The following is a 19,523-nucleotide window of genomic DNA, read 5'->3' on the forward strand; positions in this document are numbered from 1 at the left end:
TCTGCCCCCTGGTGGTCAGTGTGCATCATAGTGGCTGGTCATTCCACCGGTTGTTCCTCCGTTCTGTCGATTTGCATATTAGGTTTTGATTATATGCTTTTATTATATAGGATGATATATGTATATGTATGTATGCTAAAAGTTTTATACAGGTGTATGTTGATAAATAAGAATTGTAGGTGCATAGTGTATATATACAGAATTGTGGAAATGTGGAAAATGAAGGGATTTCAAGAGGGATATTTTCTTCTCCCCATAATTCTTGTAACTACACTTAAAATATTCAGAAGAGTGAAATCAAGAAATGTAATCCCTAGCCCCCCAGTAGCTCATTTGGTTAGAGCTTTGTTCTGATATGCCAAGGTTGCAGGTTCAATCCCCAATCAACCAATAAATGCATAAATAAATGGAACAACAACTCTCTCTCTCTCCTTCTCTCTCTCTCTTCCTTCCTCTCTCTACAATCAATAAATTAAATTAAAGACAAAATAAATTTGCACATATTAGTTTAAGACTTTATTGTCAGTGCTTGTTAAACTTATCCATCAGGAAGTAGGTTCTTATTAAATCTTCATCAGGTAAAATCACATATGTTAATTTTGTAAATTAATTTTCTCTGCAACTGAATTTAGTTTTTCCTCAGATCTCAAATGTACACATATAACATATAATGTCACTTTTGTTAATATGACTCTAGTCAGTGTTGATGCTAGAATCTGTACAGTGGCAGTCATTTTGGTAAAGAGGCAACACAAACACTGTTTCGCCTGGATTTTACATAAAAAAATCAATAAAAGTAAACTTTTCTATAAAACCATTATTTATATTTGATATGCAATATTTTTTGTTAATCTTATTTAGAGGAACTTTAGGAGTCTATATGATTATGATGTCATCACCATTGAAAATGAGAGCACACGAAAAGTTTTGTATTTATTTGCTAGGACCAGAATATGACAACTGACTAATATTATTGGAAAATAAAATAAATTAATGAAACTTTGAATTCACTTAAGCATTTTTGTAAATTGGGAATAAGCATTTCACTACTAGAATTTGTTACAGGTCTCTAATCCTTTTAAAAAGTTCTGAAAAATAGCCCTGGCTGGTATGGCTCAGTTGGTTGAGCATCTTCTACTGCACTGAGGGATTGTAGGTTACATTATTGATGCCCTGGGTTGCAGGCTTGATCTCCAGTAGGGGGCATGTGGGAGGTGGCTGATAGATGTTTCTCTCATCTTTGTTTCTCTCTCTCTCTCTCTTTCTCTCTCTCTCTTCCTCTCTGGGAGGGTGGGTGGGTGGGAGGTAATCAACCAAAGACTTTGTATGTATGAATGCATAACCCATGGACATAGACAATAGGGTGCTGAAGGCCTAAGGTTGGGGAGGGGAAGGTGGGGCAGGCTGGAGGGGCTTAATAGGAAGAAAAGGAAGACATATGTAATACTTTTAACAATAAAGAATCCTGTATAATAAAGAGCTAATATGCTAATTAGACTGGAAGGTGGAATGACCTTCTGGAATGACCAGTGGGTGGGGAGTGGAGCCATAGGGCCACGAGGCAGCTGGAACTACAAAGGCTGGGTAGCTGGGGCTGAGAGGGCCGAGCCCCTTGCATGAATTTCGTGCATTGGGCCTCTAGTCCTAGAAAATAAAAGCCTAATGTGCTAAGTGTCTGACCATTTGTTCAACCGTTTGACCAGTTGCTATGAATCTCACTGACCACCAGGGGGCAGACTCTCCAACCGGTAGGTTAGTTTGCTGCTGGGGTCCGGCTGATCGGGACTGGGCAAGATGGGCCAGATTTACCCTGGGGTCTCCCTCAGTCCCTCCCCACCCAACCAACCTCTCGCAGTCCCTCCCAGCTGGTCGGCCCCAATCAGTCCCAATTGGGACTGGGTGAGAAGGGCCGGACACATCCTGGAGCCCTCCCGCGGTCCCTCCCTGGCCCCAGTCATGCACTGGTGGGGTCTCTCGGCCTGGCCTGCACTCTCTTGCAATCTGGGACCCCTCGGGGGATGTCAGAGAGCCGGTTTGGGCCCAATCCCCGCAGGCCAGGCCGAGGGACCCCACCAGTGCACGAATCCATGCACCAGGCCTCTAGTTATTAAATAAATAAATAACATATTTAAATAAATAAATAAATGTTCTGAAAAACAAATTCTTTTCATGTGCTTGTGGAAAACATAGCTAATGACAAAACTTAAACCAATATGTGGCTATTTGTTGTCTTTACTTATCCCACTTGGTATGAATATTTATAAACTAGAGGTCCAAAGCCTGGCCTGCACCCTCTCCAATATGGGACCCTCAGACATCCCTCTCACAATCGGGGACTGCTGGCTCCCAACTGCTCGCCTGCCTGGCTGCCTGATTGCCCCTAACCATTCTGCATGCCAGCTTGATCACCCCCTAACTACTCCCCTGCCAGCTTGATTGATGCCTACCTGCTCCCCTGCCAGCCCAATTGCCCCCAACTGCCCTCCCTTGCTGGCCCGATGGCCCCCAACTGCCCTCCCCTACTGGCCCGATGGCCCGCAACTGCCCTCCCCTGCAGGCCTGGTTGCCCCCAATTGCCCTCCCCTGCTGGGCTGGTTGCCCCCAACTGCCCTCCTCTGCCAGCCTGATTGCTTCCAACTACCTTCCCCCTGCTGGCCTGATTGCCCATGACTGCCCTCCCCTGCCAGCCATCTAGTGGTGGCCATCTTCTGATGACATGAGGGCATCGTTGTGAGAACACAAGGGCCACCTAGGCTTTTATTAGTATAGATAGCCTTTCACAGTCTGTGGGTGGTGTCATTTACTAGTCCAAGTGAAGTATAAAAAATGTACCTTTCTTTACATGCCTTTAGCCTCTTTCATTTATATTTGTCTTAAGTATTACCTCTGTATACATTTAGAACATCAGTGTTATACCTTTTGCTTCTACAGTAAAACATAGGAAAACTCAAGAGGAAAATGAAAGTTTATTATGTTTATTCATATTTTGCTTTCTTCCACCTGATGTTCCAATGTTCCTTCTTTTATTGCTCCCCTTATGTTTATAGGTCTGCCTTTAGCCATTCTTTTAATCTAGCCCTAATGGTACCAAATATTTTCTTTTTCTTTATCTGAAAGTATCTTCATTTCTACTTTATTTCTGAAGGATATTTTCACTGGTTGTATTATTCTGGGTTGACAGTTCTTTTCTTGCAGCACATAATGAATATGTTGCCACTTCCATTGGCCACCATAGCTTTTAGTGTGATATGTGCTGTCATTCTAATTGTTTTATCTCTATAAGTGAAATGTCATTTTTCTTTGGCTGTTTTTTTTTGTTGTTGTTGTTTTTTAGATTTTTCTTTTTTCTTAGTTTTCAGAAGTTTAATTATGATGTGCATTGTCATGAATTTCTTTGAGTCTGTTATGTTTGGAGTTGTCAAATTCTTAAATCTGTATCTGTATGGTTTGGGGGGTGGAATTTTTTCAAAAAATTTGGGAAGTATTCATTCAAGCCATTATGTCTTCAGGTACTATTTTAGCCCTGTTCTCTTTCTTATCACCTTCCAGGACTCCAATGACCCAAATGTTAGATGTTATAATTCATTTATATCACGATGCTCTCTTGAATTTTTTTTTTTTTAGTCTATTTTCTCTGTTATTCAAACTGGGTAATTTCTATTATTCTGTCTTTCAGTTAACTAATTCTTTTTTGGTCCATTTCCATTTAGTAGTGCTTTTACGTCTTTTTTTTTTTTTTGCAGAGACTTTTGGGGTTTTCTATTTTTCTGTTCTTTTCATTGTTTCAAGTAAGTTCATAATTGTTCATGAAGCATTTTTATCATGGCTAGTTTAAAATTCTTGATAGAAAATTCTAACATTCCTGTCATCTCACCATTGGCATCTATTGATGAACCTTTTATATTCTATTTGAGATCATCCACATTCTTTGTATAAGTAATTTGAGATTGAAACCTGGACATTTTCTGAGATATCTTATCTTATTTAAGCTTTCTGTTTTAGTTGGCTTACTCTGACGTTGTCCATGAGGAGAAGTAGGAGTCACTCCCTCTTCACTGCCAAGTGAAAATAGAAATTTATGTTTCCCACTTCCCCTCCATTGACATCCAAGGAGTGGGTGGCTCCCCATTACTGCCTGGCAGGGTAGGAGTTCCAGTGCCTCACCTGCTGTCCACTAGTGGGGGTGGCCCTATTGTTGTTGGTCAGTGGAGAGAGGGAAAGATGCCTCATTACTGTTCAGTGGGGGTGGAATTCCAGGCTTTCTACATGGCCTCTACTGGTTGCTTCAGGGTGGGGCATCTTGTTACCAGCCAGCAGAAATGAAAGTCCTGGATCCCTATTTGGTCTTCTATGATACCATCCCAGTAAGGATGCTAGGGCATCGTATTACACCTTTGTGAGCTTCACATCTAGACTTCCCATTCATCTTTTGTTAGTGTGAGTAGATGGGGGTCACAGTTTCTCTGTGGTGTTTGGCAAGAATACAGAAGTTGTCTAAACATTTTCTGTCTTCCTAGGTTGTCCCTTTCCGGGTCCTTTGGCTAGAAAAAGAGGCTTTTGTTGGGGCCTTCTTTTTTGGGGGGGAGGGGAGGCGGTCTGAACTAATTGGCTAATTGGTTGCTAACCTTTTTGCCTCAAGGTCTAGGATATATGAGATGAAAAGATTGCCCAGAAAACTTTTCATTGTGTTGTTTCTTAAAGCTCCAAGGTCCTTAGCCAGTCTGCTTCTGTTGTCCAGTCATGTTATGTGTTTTTTTTTATATATAATGTCCAATGTTTTATATCTAAAGTCCAAATTTTTTTCAGTTGCACTTAATGAGAGAAATAGAAAAAAGTATATGGCTAGAATTTGAGAAAAATAGTAGATTTCTGGTCTCTTCCAGTGCATTCATTTGCTTAATTTTAATATACACTTAAGGAAAATCTTTATAATAAGATTTATTATGATTTTCCTTAAACCACTAGGATAAGTCTGTATTTGTAAGGATAGAAATTATCCTATCTTAAATTAATAACAGAGTTACACTGTTTGTAACAATTATTCATCAGGTAATCATTATTTTGACAAAAATTGAGTAATATGATGATGATGATGTTTAGAAAAATAAGTATATTAAAATACACTGCAAATGCTTATAATTTTAATGTTATTCATATACTAGAGGCCTGATGCACAAAATTCATGCAAGAGTAGGCCTTCCCTCACCCGGCTGGCAGCACCAGCTTTCCTCTGGCACCCAGGACCAGGGCTTTCCTCACAGCCCCAGCTTCGTCTGAAAGGACGTCCGGTCTAATTAACATATTACACTTTTATTATTATAGATTCCATACATTATGGCTTTATAATTAAGTTATAGAAAACAAAATTATATAGCTATAAAATCTGAAATGTTTTTCAAAAGTTAATTATTCCAGATACTATATAGAGGAAAACAGGCTTCTCAAGCAGTGCATTTATTATCAATTTGTATTGAAATTAAATTGGGGGGGAAAGATATGAAATGTTCCATTGATATGCAATGAACACACTTCAGTAGTTTCTGGCATATCAAATGGATTTTTAATATTGGTTTAGAGTCTAACACAGTTTAGACAATGTTACCCAATGATGGCCATGATTGTTAATGTTTTATATTAGCTGAAAGCTGTAAAATCGTCCAATGACTCTGTTAGCATTAGAATAATAATTTACCATGACAATTACCACATACTGGAACTTTTGCAGCCCTAATTCAGTATTATTAATAATGGATAAAATTACACTTTTCTCAGGTTGCTGTGGGCAGCAGGGAATTATTTCAATGAATATTTCACCACATTATTTTAATCTTTGTTCCACCAAATCCAAGTGAGCAGTATGTTATAGTTTTTAATCCAGTCTACTGTGAAACCAGGGTCATTAAATTGCACACTCTTTGTAGTGAGGTCTATCCTGTGATTTACAAGCCTTGTTAAAAATATTGTAAAATAATGCAAACTGACATTAATACTTGTAATTTAATGCTACCTTTATTACTAAACTCCCCATGATTAATGTGTTCTTTTTAGGAGAAGGAAGAACATTAAAAAGAAAGCAGAGCTGAGTATTATAATGCTTAAATCAGAGAATGTTACTATTTTAAGTTTTGTTCATTTATAAACATATGTATACAAACACAATTATAAATATCTCAAAATTATCTTAATTTTCTAGTGAGATCAAAGAAATATTTAACTTTATAGAAAAATGTTCATCAGTTATACATTATTAGTAATAGTATATTATTCTTTCTTTGTTTTCCCATTCATAGCCAATTACATGATTTCTGGCGTTTGGATTACTGGGAAGATGATCTTCGTCGAAGGAGACGATTTGTTCGTAATGCATTTGGCTCCACTCATGCTGAAGCATTACTCAAGGCTGCAATAGAGTATGGTTAGTACCACTGTAACAACATTACATTTCTTGTTTGATAAGTCATTTTTTTCACTAGCATTAAAAATTCTCATGTCAAAAAAATTCTCATGTCATAAGTCAAAATTATGCTCTGCTTTATCCTTCAGCGTCATGTAGGCTACACTGAATAAACCAAATATTTCCCCCTCTGGATGTATTTTAGTTCCTTCAAGTTCTAAGAGATTAAACGGCTCTACATAGTTATTACTCAAAATTCTTCTCATACAGCCTAAAACAAGAATATACCCAGCTTCTTTTTCAGTGTCTTTCAAACTTTGGTGACGAGGACCCAAGGTGAAAACTTTTATACTGTTGGTAATCATGTACTCAGACTTATATATATTTTACCTATATTTGTGTGTATGTTTATTGTGTGAATACACATAAGTACATGAAATATGTATACACACATATACTTTATATATATATATGTACATATACACACTCGTAAAAAGTTGTATTTAAATGAAACAAATGTCTTATTAATAATCTCATTACTAATCCTATTCTATTCTATTCTTTTTAGTAAAAATAAAATAAATCCTGCTACAAATATGCTCATTTAAGCCCCAATCTTCCAGTGGGTTGCAAATAAAGTTTGAGAAAAATTATCCCACATTAAAAATATTATCAATTAACACATTACAGTAGAACTGTACCCTAAAGTATCCTTTATAGTATAATAAATAGTAAATACCAAAAATATTTTGTAATGTAATTAAAATGTTGTTACTTTTGCCCTGGTGTGGTTCAGTTGGTTGGAGCCTTGTCCCATGCACCTAAAGGTGACAGGGTTGATTCCTGGTCAGGGCACATACCTGGGTTGTGGATTCTATGGGCAACTGATCAATGTTTCTCTCTCTCTCCCTCTGTTTCTCTCTCTAAAATTAAAAAAAAAAATGCTGTTACTTTTCATTGCTATCTACTAAGAAGTATTCATAGGAGCATTTTGTCTGTTTACACATTTTTAAATGCTCTTAGCAAGTTAAGTTTGATTGATCAGAATTTTTTAAACCATATACACTTGGGAAAAAAACATAATGAATACTGTCTATATATTTTTATTATTAACTACTTTTGTTCTTAAAATTACTCGTGTTTTTATGTTAATTTTCATTCATTTGAGAGTAATAAATTAGCCATTTGTTTTAAAATTTACCTTACTTTATAAACTTTAATAACAACACTCATGTTCTTGATGGACTGAGTGGAGAAAATATTTAATTCTGGTAAAAAGAAAATGTGCAAAGCTTTTAAAATTTGTTGCTCAAATTGTATGTGAATTGCTATAACTTAGTAAAGCTCAAAATATAAATAAATAAATATGTGAGGATTTCATGTGAAACGATTATACCTAAGACAGTAACTTTATACAGTAAAAGGAACTACAAGAAGCAATATAGTAGGAAAAATTATAATTGACTTGTTCTATAGGAGATTTCTTTAATGAACTCAGAAGATCACCTAAGGATTTTAGCACCTAAGGACTTAGTACCAACTTAAAAATGAGGTATTATTTTTGTGCTCTATAGAAGAGATTCTTAGAATTAGCTACTTAAAGTGCTTTATATTAGGAACTTAAAATCATTAAAACTTCATATACACAAAAATTTAGAATTTTTGACCAATCCACCTTGAATTCATGTCCTTTGAAATGAGAAATATCTGCAGACGAATTATGGTAAAGCTTACACTAGAAGTAATATTATTAGTGATGCTGATTTACCAAAGCTTTAATTATATAGGATTCACAAAGTATTCTACTACATTCAGTATTCTATGCTTCAAAAAAGGGTCTGTTAGAGAAAAAAAGCTCGGCTGGAGTGGCTCAGTTGTTTCAGCATCCTCCTGTGTACCAAAAGGTTCCCAGTCAAGGCATGTACCTGGGTTGTGGGTTTGATCCCCAGTTGGGAAGCATAGGGAAGGCAACTGATCAATGCTTCTCTCTCTCTCTCTCTCTCTCTCTCTCTCTCTCCCTCTCTCTCTCTCTCCTCCCTCCCTCCTGGCTTCCCTTCCTCTCTCTCTAAGCATGTCCTTGGTGACGATTTTTTTAAAAAAGGGGTCTGTTAGGGACTTTTATAATAAATATTCTGTTAGGGAAATATTTATTATAAAAGTGGATATTTTGTGTGTTTAATTTGTAAAAATCTCTAGTATTAAACCAATGTAAAAGCCTGTCAGAAACACATTTTAAAATATTTTACCTTAAAATCCTTTTTAAGACTTATAGGCATATTTTAGTATCATAGTAACTATTGTTAATATACCTAAATTTTAAAATAATAGTCTTACTTTGAAATAGATAAAAAATGTAGGTGATAATAAACATACTCTGTAGGTAGTATAATTATATTTTAAAATGCATATTGGTTTATGAATTTTATTTTCTTTTTTAATATTTTATTGATTTTTTACAGAGAGGAAGGGAGAGGGATAGAGAGCTAGAAACATCAATGAGAGAGAAACATCGATCAGCTGCTTCCTGCACACCTCCTACTGGGGATGTGCCCGCAACCAAGGTACATGCCCTTGACCGGAATCGAACCTGGGACCCTTCAGTCTGCAGTCCAATGCTCTATTCACTGAGCCAAACCGGTTAGGGCTCGTTTATGAATTTTAAATACTGCATCATCAGCATTATCAGAACCTATTATCTCTTGAGTGTTGGGTTTTTTGATAAATGTAAAGAGGAGTAAATTCTTATTTTATTCATATTTAAAACAAAGACCACATGCATGCTATGAAATATCCAAGAAATCTACATTGTACTTAGGCCAGAATTATTCTGTGGTCATCCTCAGGTTTAAGGTTGTCTAGTGGAAGACTAAAAAGAACTAATACAATTATACTCTCAAAACCAATTCTAGATCATGACTCTTCAACCTTCATCATGGTTCACATCTAAAGACTTTTAAAAATGAATAGAAAGTAGGGAGCCAAATATGGAGGAAGTGACTGGAAAATATTCCCTGAAGCGATCTATACATATAAATAGAAGGAAGAATTACAAACCACCAAGAGGAAAATGTACATTTTTTTCAAACTCTGCCTTCTAACCTATGTACAAAATATTTCTGCAAAAGAAATAGGAAAAGTCAGTAATTATTACAAAGTACTTCATCTAATAAAGATAGATGTTGAACCCTGGCAGGTGTGGCTCAGAAATTGAGCATCTTCCATGCACCCAGAAAAAGGTCACAGTTCCATTCCCGGTCAGGTAACATGCCCAGTAGGGAGTATGTAGGAGGCAGCCTATTGGTGTTTCTCTCTGTCTCCCTCTTCCTTCTTCTCTCTCTCTAAAATTAACAAAAACACATTTTTAAAAACATAGATGTTGAAAAACTTATTTGAAGACTTTTTCTATATTTTAAAGAAAGCTTTTATATTCACATATTTTAAGAACATTTATATAAAAGTAAAGAAACTCAGCCCTTCATCTGGCCCCTCTGCCTGCCTTTAAACATGTAAATGTGTTTAAGTATCTTAAAGTCTGGCGGTGTGTTAGACTAACATCCAAATGAATGAATATTTTAGTTTGTGTAGACATAGGTAAAGGGTATGATTATAGCACAAACCTACAAATTTTGGAAGAGCTTCAAGAACAAATTGAAATACAATTTATTTCTTCCTCTGTATTAAATAATTACAGTATTGTAGTTTTCCTATAAATCCTATCTTGAAAATAGAAACTGCTGTAATCTTTGGTCAAATATTTTTATATTAATCTATATTGTGGCAAAAATGTTTTAGAAACGAACAAATATTTTATGAATGGACTTTCAGTAGGCTAGAAGTATTTGAAATAGTGTTAAAAGTTTTCAGAATTTTAAAATTGTACAAGCTGAGGGAATGACCTTAAATTACTTAAGTGGGGATTATTTACATGGGTATCAAAGCAATCCCCGGTGTTTGAACACTGGTCAGGTCTATGTGTTCCTGTAGTACACTATGTTTTAAGAATGTGAGCCTGAACAACCAAGGTGGTGGCTTAGGTAAACACCTGTACTTGCTGCCTCTCACAACCACATCAAAACTACAACAAAGAGACAAAACAAATATCATCCAGAACCACGGGAAAGCTGGCTGAGTGGAAGTTCTACAACTAGAAGGAAAGAAAAGAAGCACATTGAGACTGGTAGGAGGTGCGAAGGTGGGAGGCACATGCGAAATGGCCTGGCAACTGGGTGCGCTACTGTTTTTTTCTATCAGGAGGGAGATACAAACTCCTGATTGCTCTGAACTCCAGTTCCAGGTGAGACTCTGGAGACCCAGACTCATACGGAGAGAAACTGGATTGTCTGGCATCAGGCCAGATGGCTTTTTCTCAGAGGTGCTCTCAGTGATCATTGTTCCTGCACTGGGCCCTGGGACACAGAGACTCGGAGTCTCAGGGGCAGGGCTGACTGGCAGCCATTGCTGTTTGCTCTGCCCTGGTGATTCCCTGAGACCCCGCCCCACCCAATTTACAACTCCACCCAAGCTGTGTGTGCAGCGGCTTTTGCATATGAATGGCCTGTCCTTTTGCAATCTAAAACCTAACAAACTACAGCTGGGTCAGAGAGCTCCAAAGCTTCCAAAAGAGGGCCTAAGGCCCGGCAGCAGGAGCCTGCATTGCTTCACAGCTGGGCCTCATCTGGCCACTTCCCAACCCCAAACAAAGAGGAGGAATCAGCAGATCTCTCTGTAGCTCCTGCTGGGTGGCCTCAGGCAGTGGCTGACTTTGCACCTCCTTGGAGATCCAAGAGCCAGTATACCCAGTGGTCAGTGTCAGATTACAACTCTTCACATCCATAAGTGACACACTCAAGAGGCAGACTCAGTGAGCACCAAAGCCCCACTGAAGCAAGTCCTGCCCCATAAGGGTGTCTCCCGCACAGCAGTTCTCCCACTGTAGACACAGCTGGTCCTCACAGCCAATTGGCCTGGAGGTCAATTCCTCCCAATGATACCAACAGCAATCAAGGCTTAACTACAACAAGACTGTGCACACAGCCCACAAAGGGGTGCACCAAGAGTGTCCACCTCAGGTAATTGGGGAGGCTGAGCCATTGGGCCCTATAGGACACCTAGCACACAAGGTCACTCTATCAACACAGGGAAGCAGCCAAAATGCGGAGACAGAGAAACATATCACAAATGAACTAAATGGAGGAAAGCAAACTACTGGATATAGAGTTCAAAACCACGGTTATAAGGTTACTCAAGAATCTTCTAGAAACCTCTTAGACATTTAGTGAGACCCTCAGAATATGAAAAAGGACCAATCAGAAATTAAGCATACACTGACTGAAATAAAGAATAATATACAGAGATCCAACAGCAGACTAGAGGATCCCAAGAATCAAGTCAAAGATTTGAAATACGAAGAAGCAAAAAACATCCAACTGGAAAAGCAAAAAGAAAAAAGAATCCAAAAATATGAAGACAGTGAAAGGAGCCTCTGGGACAACTTCAGGTGTACCAACATCCAAATTATGGGGGTGCCAGAAGACGAGAAAGAGCAAGATATTGAAAACTGATTTGAAGACATAATGACAGAAAACTTTCTCTACCTGGTGAAAGAAATAGACTTACAAGTCCAGGAAGTGCAGAGAACCCCAAACAAGAGGAATCCAAACAGGACCACACCAAGACAAATCATAATTAAAATGCCAAGGGCAAAAGACAAAGAGAGAATCTTAAAAGCAGCAAGAGGAAAACAGTTAGTTACCTACAAGGGAGTACCCATATGACTGTCAGCTGATTTCTCAACAGAAACTATGCAGGCCAGAAGGGAGTGGCAAGAAATGTTCAAAGTGATGAATAGGAAGAACCTATAACCAAGATTACTCTACCCAGCAAAGCTATCATTTAGAATTGAAGGTCAGATATAGAGCTTCACAAATAAGAAAAAAGCTAAAGGAGTTCATCACCACCAAACCAGTATTATATGAAATGCTGAAGGGTATTCTCTAAGAGGAGGAAGAAGAAAAAGGTAAAGATAAAAATTATGAACAATAAAGTAACAACAAATACATATCTATCAACAAGTGAATCTAAAAATCAAGTGAATAAAAAATCTGATGAACAGAATAAACTGGTGAATATAATAGAATCAGAGGCATAGAAAGGGAGTGGACTGACAATTCTCAGGGGGAATGGGGTGTGGGATTGTGGGATGAGATTGGACAAAAATCTTACACCTATGGACGAGGACAGTGGGGAGGGGTTAAGGGCATGGGGTGGGGTGGGAACCGGGTGGAGGGGAACTATGGGGGAAAAAAGAGGAACAACTGTAATAATCTGAGCAATAAAGATTTATTTTTTAAAAAAAGAATGTGAGCCTATCCTATATAAGAAAAGCCTAATATCCTAAGTGTCCAGTCATCCATTCAACCAATCAAAGCATAACATGCTAATGATAAGCTGAGGCCACTCAACTGCTTGCTATGATTTGCACTGACCACCAGGAGGCAGACAGTCGACTGGTCAACCAGTTGCTATGACGTGCACTGGCCACCAGGGGGCAGATGCTCTGATCAGTAGGTTAACTTGCTTCTGGGGTCTGGCCTTTCGGGACTGAGCAAAATGGGCCGGACACATCCTGTTGCCCTCCTGCGGTCCCTCCCTGGCTGGCCAACCTCCCACATCCCTCCCCTGCCCTGATCGTGCACTGGTGGGGTTCTTTGGGCTGGCCTGCGCCCTCTCGCAATCAAGGACCCCTCAGAGGATGTCAGAGAGCCGGTTTGGGCCCAATCCCGCAGGCCAGGCCAAGGGACCCCACTGGTGCACGAATTCATGCACTGGGCCTCTAGTAGTAATATAAAGTAAATGAAACTGAATTAGCAGACTTAATGTTTTAGTAAAAATATTTTAATTATTTGATTTTTTTCCATAAAATAAATATTTTGGATTAAATTATAGTTGGACTCTCATGTGATAGATGATGTAATTAGCCATAATTTGGATTTCTTAACTTTCTCTTCAGGCTATTTATTTTGAGCCACAAAACAAATAGTTAAATTTCTTTTAAATGATCAAATAATCACAAATGGATATATTTTCAAGGAAACATAAGGACAGTACTTTTATTTCATATTTACTTTGTAAAGCTTTTCTTTTGATTTCATTATTAAAACTTTTGGTTGACCTTTTTCAGTTGGAAAACATCTGTAACACTGATGGAGTTTTTCATGCCTCTTAGTAATACTAATGAGTTGAATAATTTATGAGGTTGTCATGTGCAAGAGATTTGGAGTGATTTTATATACTTTCAGCCTCTGGTGTTGAAATGAGATTAATAAAAACCTAGAGGCGTGTAATTTTTTTCCTGGTGTTTAATGTTTTAGTGATATATGTATTGACTGTGCTTTGTAGGTGTTTTCTAATAGTAAAATCTCATACAAGTGCAAATTTAATTGATTACCAAGAATTTATCAGACCACAACAATGGATGAATATAAGGAAAATATTTCAAAACTCAAATTCATCTTCTGACCTACAAAGTTTTTTCTTCAGGGAAAATTAGCTAGCACTGATTGAAAAAGGAGGGTTTTGTATAATACATATTTGTATATTTAAACCAAACCTATACTAGTTAACTTTTGGTGCATTACTGACGCTTACTGATTATGCTATCAAAGAAAAGTACAAAATCTTAGTAAGTTTGCTCATCTTTGTTGACTGTCAATGATCATTTCAGACTCTTTCCCTTCCATAAAATTATAGTGGAACAATGTTTCATCAAAGCCTAAGATGACAAGCTCCCCATGGCTGTGATCAAAGACAACATCTTAAATAGGTCTGATCAATGATCACAAAAGAGGACAGATTGCTTCAGCTGGAGGAAAAAATAACATGGAGCAAAGATGACAAAGTTAATCAGTTATTTCTTTGGCAATAAATAATAAGATATGCTGAGAATTGCAAATGAGAACATCCTTAGGATCCTCAGAGATGCGCCTGCTTAACACCTAATTTATTTAAGTTTGTGAAGCCACCAAGATTTGACCTTGTTGAATAAAAAGCAGCTCTAGCCAAAACCGGTTTGGCTCAGTGGATAGAGCATCAGCCTGCGGACTGAAAGGTCCCAGGTTCGATTCCGGTCAAGGGCACATAACTTGGTTGCGGGCACATCCCCAGTGGGAGGTGTGCAAGAGGCAGCTGATCGATGTTTCTAACTCTCTATCCCTCTTCCTTCCTCTCTGTAAAAAATCAATAAAATATATTTAAAAAAAAAAAAAGCAGCTCTGTAATGAATCTGGAATTAAATTAGTTTTGATGGTATATGTATGCCTACTGTAATTTGTTACTTGCATTCATCAAAAAATAAGAAAAGCACTCAGAATAAAAATATATTAATGCAATAATCCAGTTGTTGAAAAGAAGCATTAAATTATCTGACTTCATATTTTTTCTGATTTAGTTTTTAAAGAGTTTACAGTTCTATTTGAGAAAGGTGATTTTATTTTTTAACCCAATAACCTATTGTTTGTATTATGTAGAGACCCTAGCAAATGTCTTATTATTTGTCATTGATAAGTCCATTTTAGTTGGTGTATTATTAATTGACTCTTCATATCTTTAATGAATAGATAATCAAATTATGGCTTAAATGATTTTTTGAAATGTTAATGGTGTAAATTTTTTAAAAGACAGGGAGAGAAAGACAAGCAGGGAATAATCTTTCAGCTTGTTTTGGTGTCAGTGTCACATATTTCATTTCATTACAGATGTCCCTCATTTTTTCCCCCATTGTGCCCCTTCACCTGGTCCCCACCTCGTCCCTTCACCACCCTATTGTCTGTGTCTTTAGGTAAGATCTTTGGTTAATCTCTTGCCTCCCTCCACCCTTCCCTCTGAGATTTCAGTCTATTCCATGCTTCCATGCCTCTGATTCTATTTTATTCACCAGTTTATTTGTTCATTATATTTCTTGTTCATTTATTTTTATTTTAGACTTGATTGTTGATAGGCATGTATTTGTTGCCATTTTATTATTCATACTTTTTATCTGTTCTTCTTTTCCTTCCCCTCCTCCTCTTCTTCCTCCTCTTCCTTCTTCTTCCTTCTTTTTCTTTCTTCTTCCACTTTTTAAAGAATACTCTTCAACATTTTGTGTAATGCTGGTTTATGGGGATGAACTCCTTTAACTTTTTCTTGTCTGTGAAGCTCTGACCATCAATTCTAAATGATAGCTTTGCTGGGTAGAGTAATTTTGGTTGTTGGTCCTTACTTTTTATCACTTTGAATATTTCTTGCCATTCATTCCCTTCTAGCCTAAAAAGTCTCTGTTGAGAAATCAGCTGACAATCAAATGGGCGCTCCCTTGTAGGTAACTAGCTACTTTTCTCTTGCTGCTTTTAAGATTCTCTCTTTGTCTTTTGCCCTTGGCATTTTAATTATGATGTGCTTGGTATGGACCTCTTTGGGTTCCCCTTTGTTTGGGACTCTCTGCGCTTCCTGTACTTGTGTGTCTATTTCTTTCACCAGGTAGGGGAAGTTTTCTGTCATTATTTCTTCAAATAGGTTTTCAATATCTTGCTCTCTCTCTTCTTTTTCTGGCACCCCCACAATTCAAATGTTGGTACACTTGAAGTTGTCCCTGAGGCTTCTTATGCTATCTTCATATTTTTGGATTCTTTTTTCTTTTTGCTCTTCTGATTGGGTGTTTTTTGCTTCCTCATATTCCAAATCTTTGATTTGATTCTCAGAATCTTCTACTCTACTGTTGAATCCTTGTAAATTATTCTTTATTTCAGTTAGTATATGCTTAATTTCTGATTGGTCCTTTTTCATGCCTTTGACATTCTCACTAAGATCCTTTAAAGTCACATGAAAATCCTTGAGTAACCCTATAACCATGGTTTTGAACTCTGTATCCAGTAGTTTGCTTTCCTCCATTTCTTTCATTTGTGACATGTTTCTTTGTCTCTGCATTTTGGCTGCTTCCTTGTGTTTGTTTCTATGTATTACATAGAGCTGCTATGTCTTCTGGAATTGGTAGAGTGGCCTTGTGTAGTAGTTATCCTGTAGAGCTCAGTGGCTTAGCCTCCCTAGTCACCTGAGCTGGGCACTCTAGATGTGCCCCTGTGTGGACTGTGTGCACAGTCTTGTTGTAGTTGAGCCTTGATTGCTGTTGGTGTCACTGGGAGGAATTGACCTCCAGGCCAATTGCCTGTGAGGACCAGCTGGTACTACAGTGGGAGAGCTGCTGTGCAGGAAACACCCCTATGGAGAACCACTTGCTTCAGTAGGGCTTTGGTGTCTTTTGTGGATGTGTAGAGTTGTAGTCTACTATGTTTTGTAGCTGTCCACCAGTGTACTGGCTCTAGGGTTTCCAGGGAAGTGCAAAGTCAGACCCACCTGGGGCTCCCCAGCAGGAGTTACAGAGGTATCTGCATACTGCTATTTGCTATTTGTATTGGTATTGGAGGTGCCTAGGCTAGGCCCAGTTGTGAAGCAAGGCAGGCTGGTGCTAGTGCCAGGTCTTGGGCTTTTTTTGTTTTGTTTTAATCCTCACCTGAGGATATTTTTTTCCATTGAAAGAGAGTGTAAAAGACAGAGAGAAATATTGATATTAGAGAAGCACATCAGTTGGTTGCCTCCTGCATGAGCCCCGACCAGGGCCCAGGCAGGAAAAGAGCCTGCAACCAAGATATGTGTCCTTGACCAGAATCTAACCTGGGACCCTTTGGTCCACAGGCCGACACTCTATCCCTATGCTCTGTCCACTGAGCCAAACTGGCTAAAGTCAGGTCTTGGGCCTTTTATTGATAGGTTTGGGGCATGCTGTCAACAGCTGCAGCTTGTTTGAGAGATTTTAGCAAAGTCTGAAGCCTGAGCCAGGACAGTCCATTCATATGGAAAAGCTGCTGCAAACAGCTTGGTTGGGGCTGCAAAGTGGATGGACCAGGGACTCAGGAAATCCCCAGGGTGGAGCAAGCATATCTGATGGAGACTCAGACATGGCTATCAGTCAGCCCTGCAAAAGGGGAGTTTTCAGCAGGGGACTAATTATCCCTGCGAGCATCTCTGTCTAGAAGAAAGGAGCACCTCTGTCTGGAAGAAAGCCGCCCCCAAGTTCCTGCCCCAATGCCAGACAACCCAGCTCCTCCTTCTATATGTCTGGGTCCCCCAAAGCCGCCCATTGCTGGTAGTCTAGGTAAGTTCATGTGTGGGCCCTTTAAATGATACACCTGGGTCTACAGCAGCCTCCATGTCATGCAACCACAATCCATGCTGGTTTTACAGCCTGTAGTTGAGGGGTCTTCTCTTCCCAGCTATGGAATCCTGAGCTGGGGGTCTGGTGTGGGACTGGGATTCCTAGCTCCTCATGGGCAGCCCCTCCAGAGATGATTTCCCTCCCAGTTAAAAAAACAGCACACATGGGTGTCGGACCAGCCCATCCTGCACCTTTGCACCTCCTACCAGTCTCAATGTGCTTTCTTCTTTACGTCTCTAGTTGTAGGACTTCCATTCAGCCAGCTTTCACGCAGTTCTGAATAATGGTGGTTCTGTATTTAAGTTGTAATTGTGATGTGATTGTGGAAGGCGCTGAATACAGGCTCACATATTTTTAATACCATGGCCTTCATCCTGTGGTTTTTATAATCTCTTAAAATAACCAAAACATATTATATAATACTGTTACAAAAATGCTTATAAAATATCTTTCACAGATTTTGTATAGCATTTTTATATCAACAAAGATTTAACAGCTCTTCTGTTTTTATGTTGAAGCTTCAGATTGCAGGGCTTTAAACAGATTCGGAGAAATTAAGTGATTTTATTCATTTAAAAGCATTTATTTCCACTAATAGTTCACAGGGTTCCTTTTTCTCTACATCCTGGCCAGTACTTGTTTGTTGATTTTTTTATAATAGCCATTCTATCACGTGTGAGGTGATACCTCATTGTGGTTTTAATTTGCATCTCTCTGATAATTAGTTACATTCAATATTTTTTCATATGTCTGTTGACCATCTGAATGTCCTCTTTGGAGAAGTGTCTGAGGGATGGGTGGTGTCTAAGAGACTGGATGAAAGAAGGTGATGAGATTAGTTGAAAAATATATACATAATGCATAGATACAGACACCATTGTGGTGATAGCTAGAGGGAAAGGGTGGTGGTTAGGTGGAGGTGGGCAAAAGGGATAAAAATGGGATGGAAAGAAACTTTGCTTGGGACAATGAGCACACAGTGTAGTGTGTAGATGATGTTTTAACGAGTTGTACACTTGAAACCTGTATGGTTTTGTGAATCAAAGTAACCCCAATAAATTCAATAAAAATAATAAAAATAGAAATGAATAAATAAAAGCATTTATTGATTATTTTTTACATGCCATGCATGTGCTAGATCCTGGACTCAGAGACTGAGAAACAGTTTCTACCTTATAATAGCACATAGTTTGGTGTAATGCTTCCCGGTGCACGTGGAAGTCAGGGTGTGGTACTGACATCTAATGGTTATAGACCATGAATGCACAGGACAGCTCCCCCAGAATAAACACGACAACAAAACTCCAACCCCAAATCCCAGTAGTAGCAAGGTTAAAAAGTCCTGGTGTAGTGGAAAGAACGAAACGGTTATCTTAGAGGAAGGTAGTAGTTCATAAAAGAGCATTGGGAAGATAGTGACTAACTCAGTCTAGTGAGTGGCTCAGAATCAACTTCAAAGAATTAATTACTTAGAGAATATTAGGAATTTACCAGGTAAGCAGGGAAGGGCAGAGGTAATAACAGTAATGACCAAGACATAGAGTTATAAAAAGGCCTAACTTACTACTTTAAGTAGCCTCAATATTTTGCAATTGGTAACAGGTTACTTTGTAAAGATTTCAGAATACGTTTTGACTTTAGATGTTTCATATTCTTGTACAAAAGAAACCCAATGAGAACAGGAATTATACAGAGTGGGGCAAAAGTAGGTTGACAGTTGTTTGTCTGGAAAATAATACAATAATTAAGAAATAAGAATACAAGAATAAACTTTGTTTCATGGACTCACAACTGTAAACTTACTTTTGCCCCACCCTGTATCTTCTATCTATTCCACTTAGAGCAGCCACATTAATATAATTTTATGCACTTTAGTTGCTATTT

The 19,523-nt window shown here is 38.3% G+C and overlaps 1 protein-coding gene across 3 annotated transcripts in view; it reads left to right on the forward strand.

Annotated features, from left to right (window-relative positions):
• Positions 1-19,523, forward strand: part of NBEA (neurobeachin) — a 954,039-nt gene that overhangs the window by 587,225 nt on the left and 347,291 nt on the right. For all 3 annotated transcript variants that reach the window (XM_080658500.1, XM_080658501.1, XM_080658502.1), the window contains one exon: positions 6,291-6,415. In XM_080658500.1, the coding sequence (XP_080514626.1) occupies positions 6,291-6,415 (125 nt within the window). The remainder of the gene's footprint in view (positions 1-6,290; positions 6,416-19,523) is intronic.

This window comes from Plecotus auritus, assembly GCF_963455305.1.
Source record: "Plecotus auritus genome assembly, chromosome: 3".
Lineage (NCBI taxonomy): Eukaryota > Metazoa > Chordata > Mammalia > Chiroptera > Vespertilionidae > Plecotus > Plecotus auritus.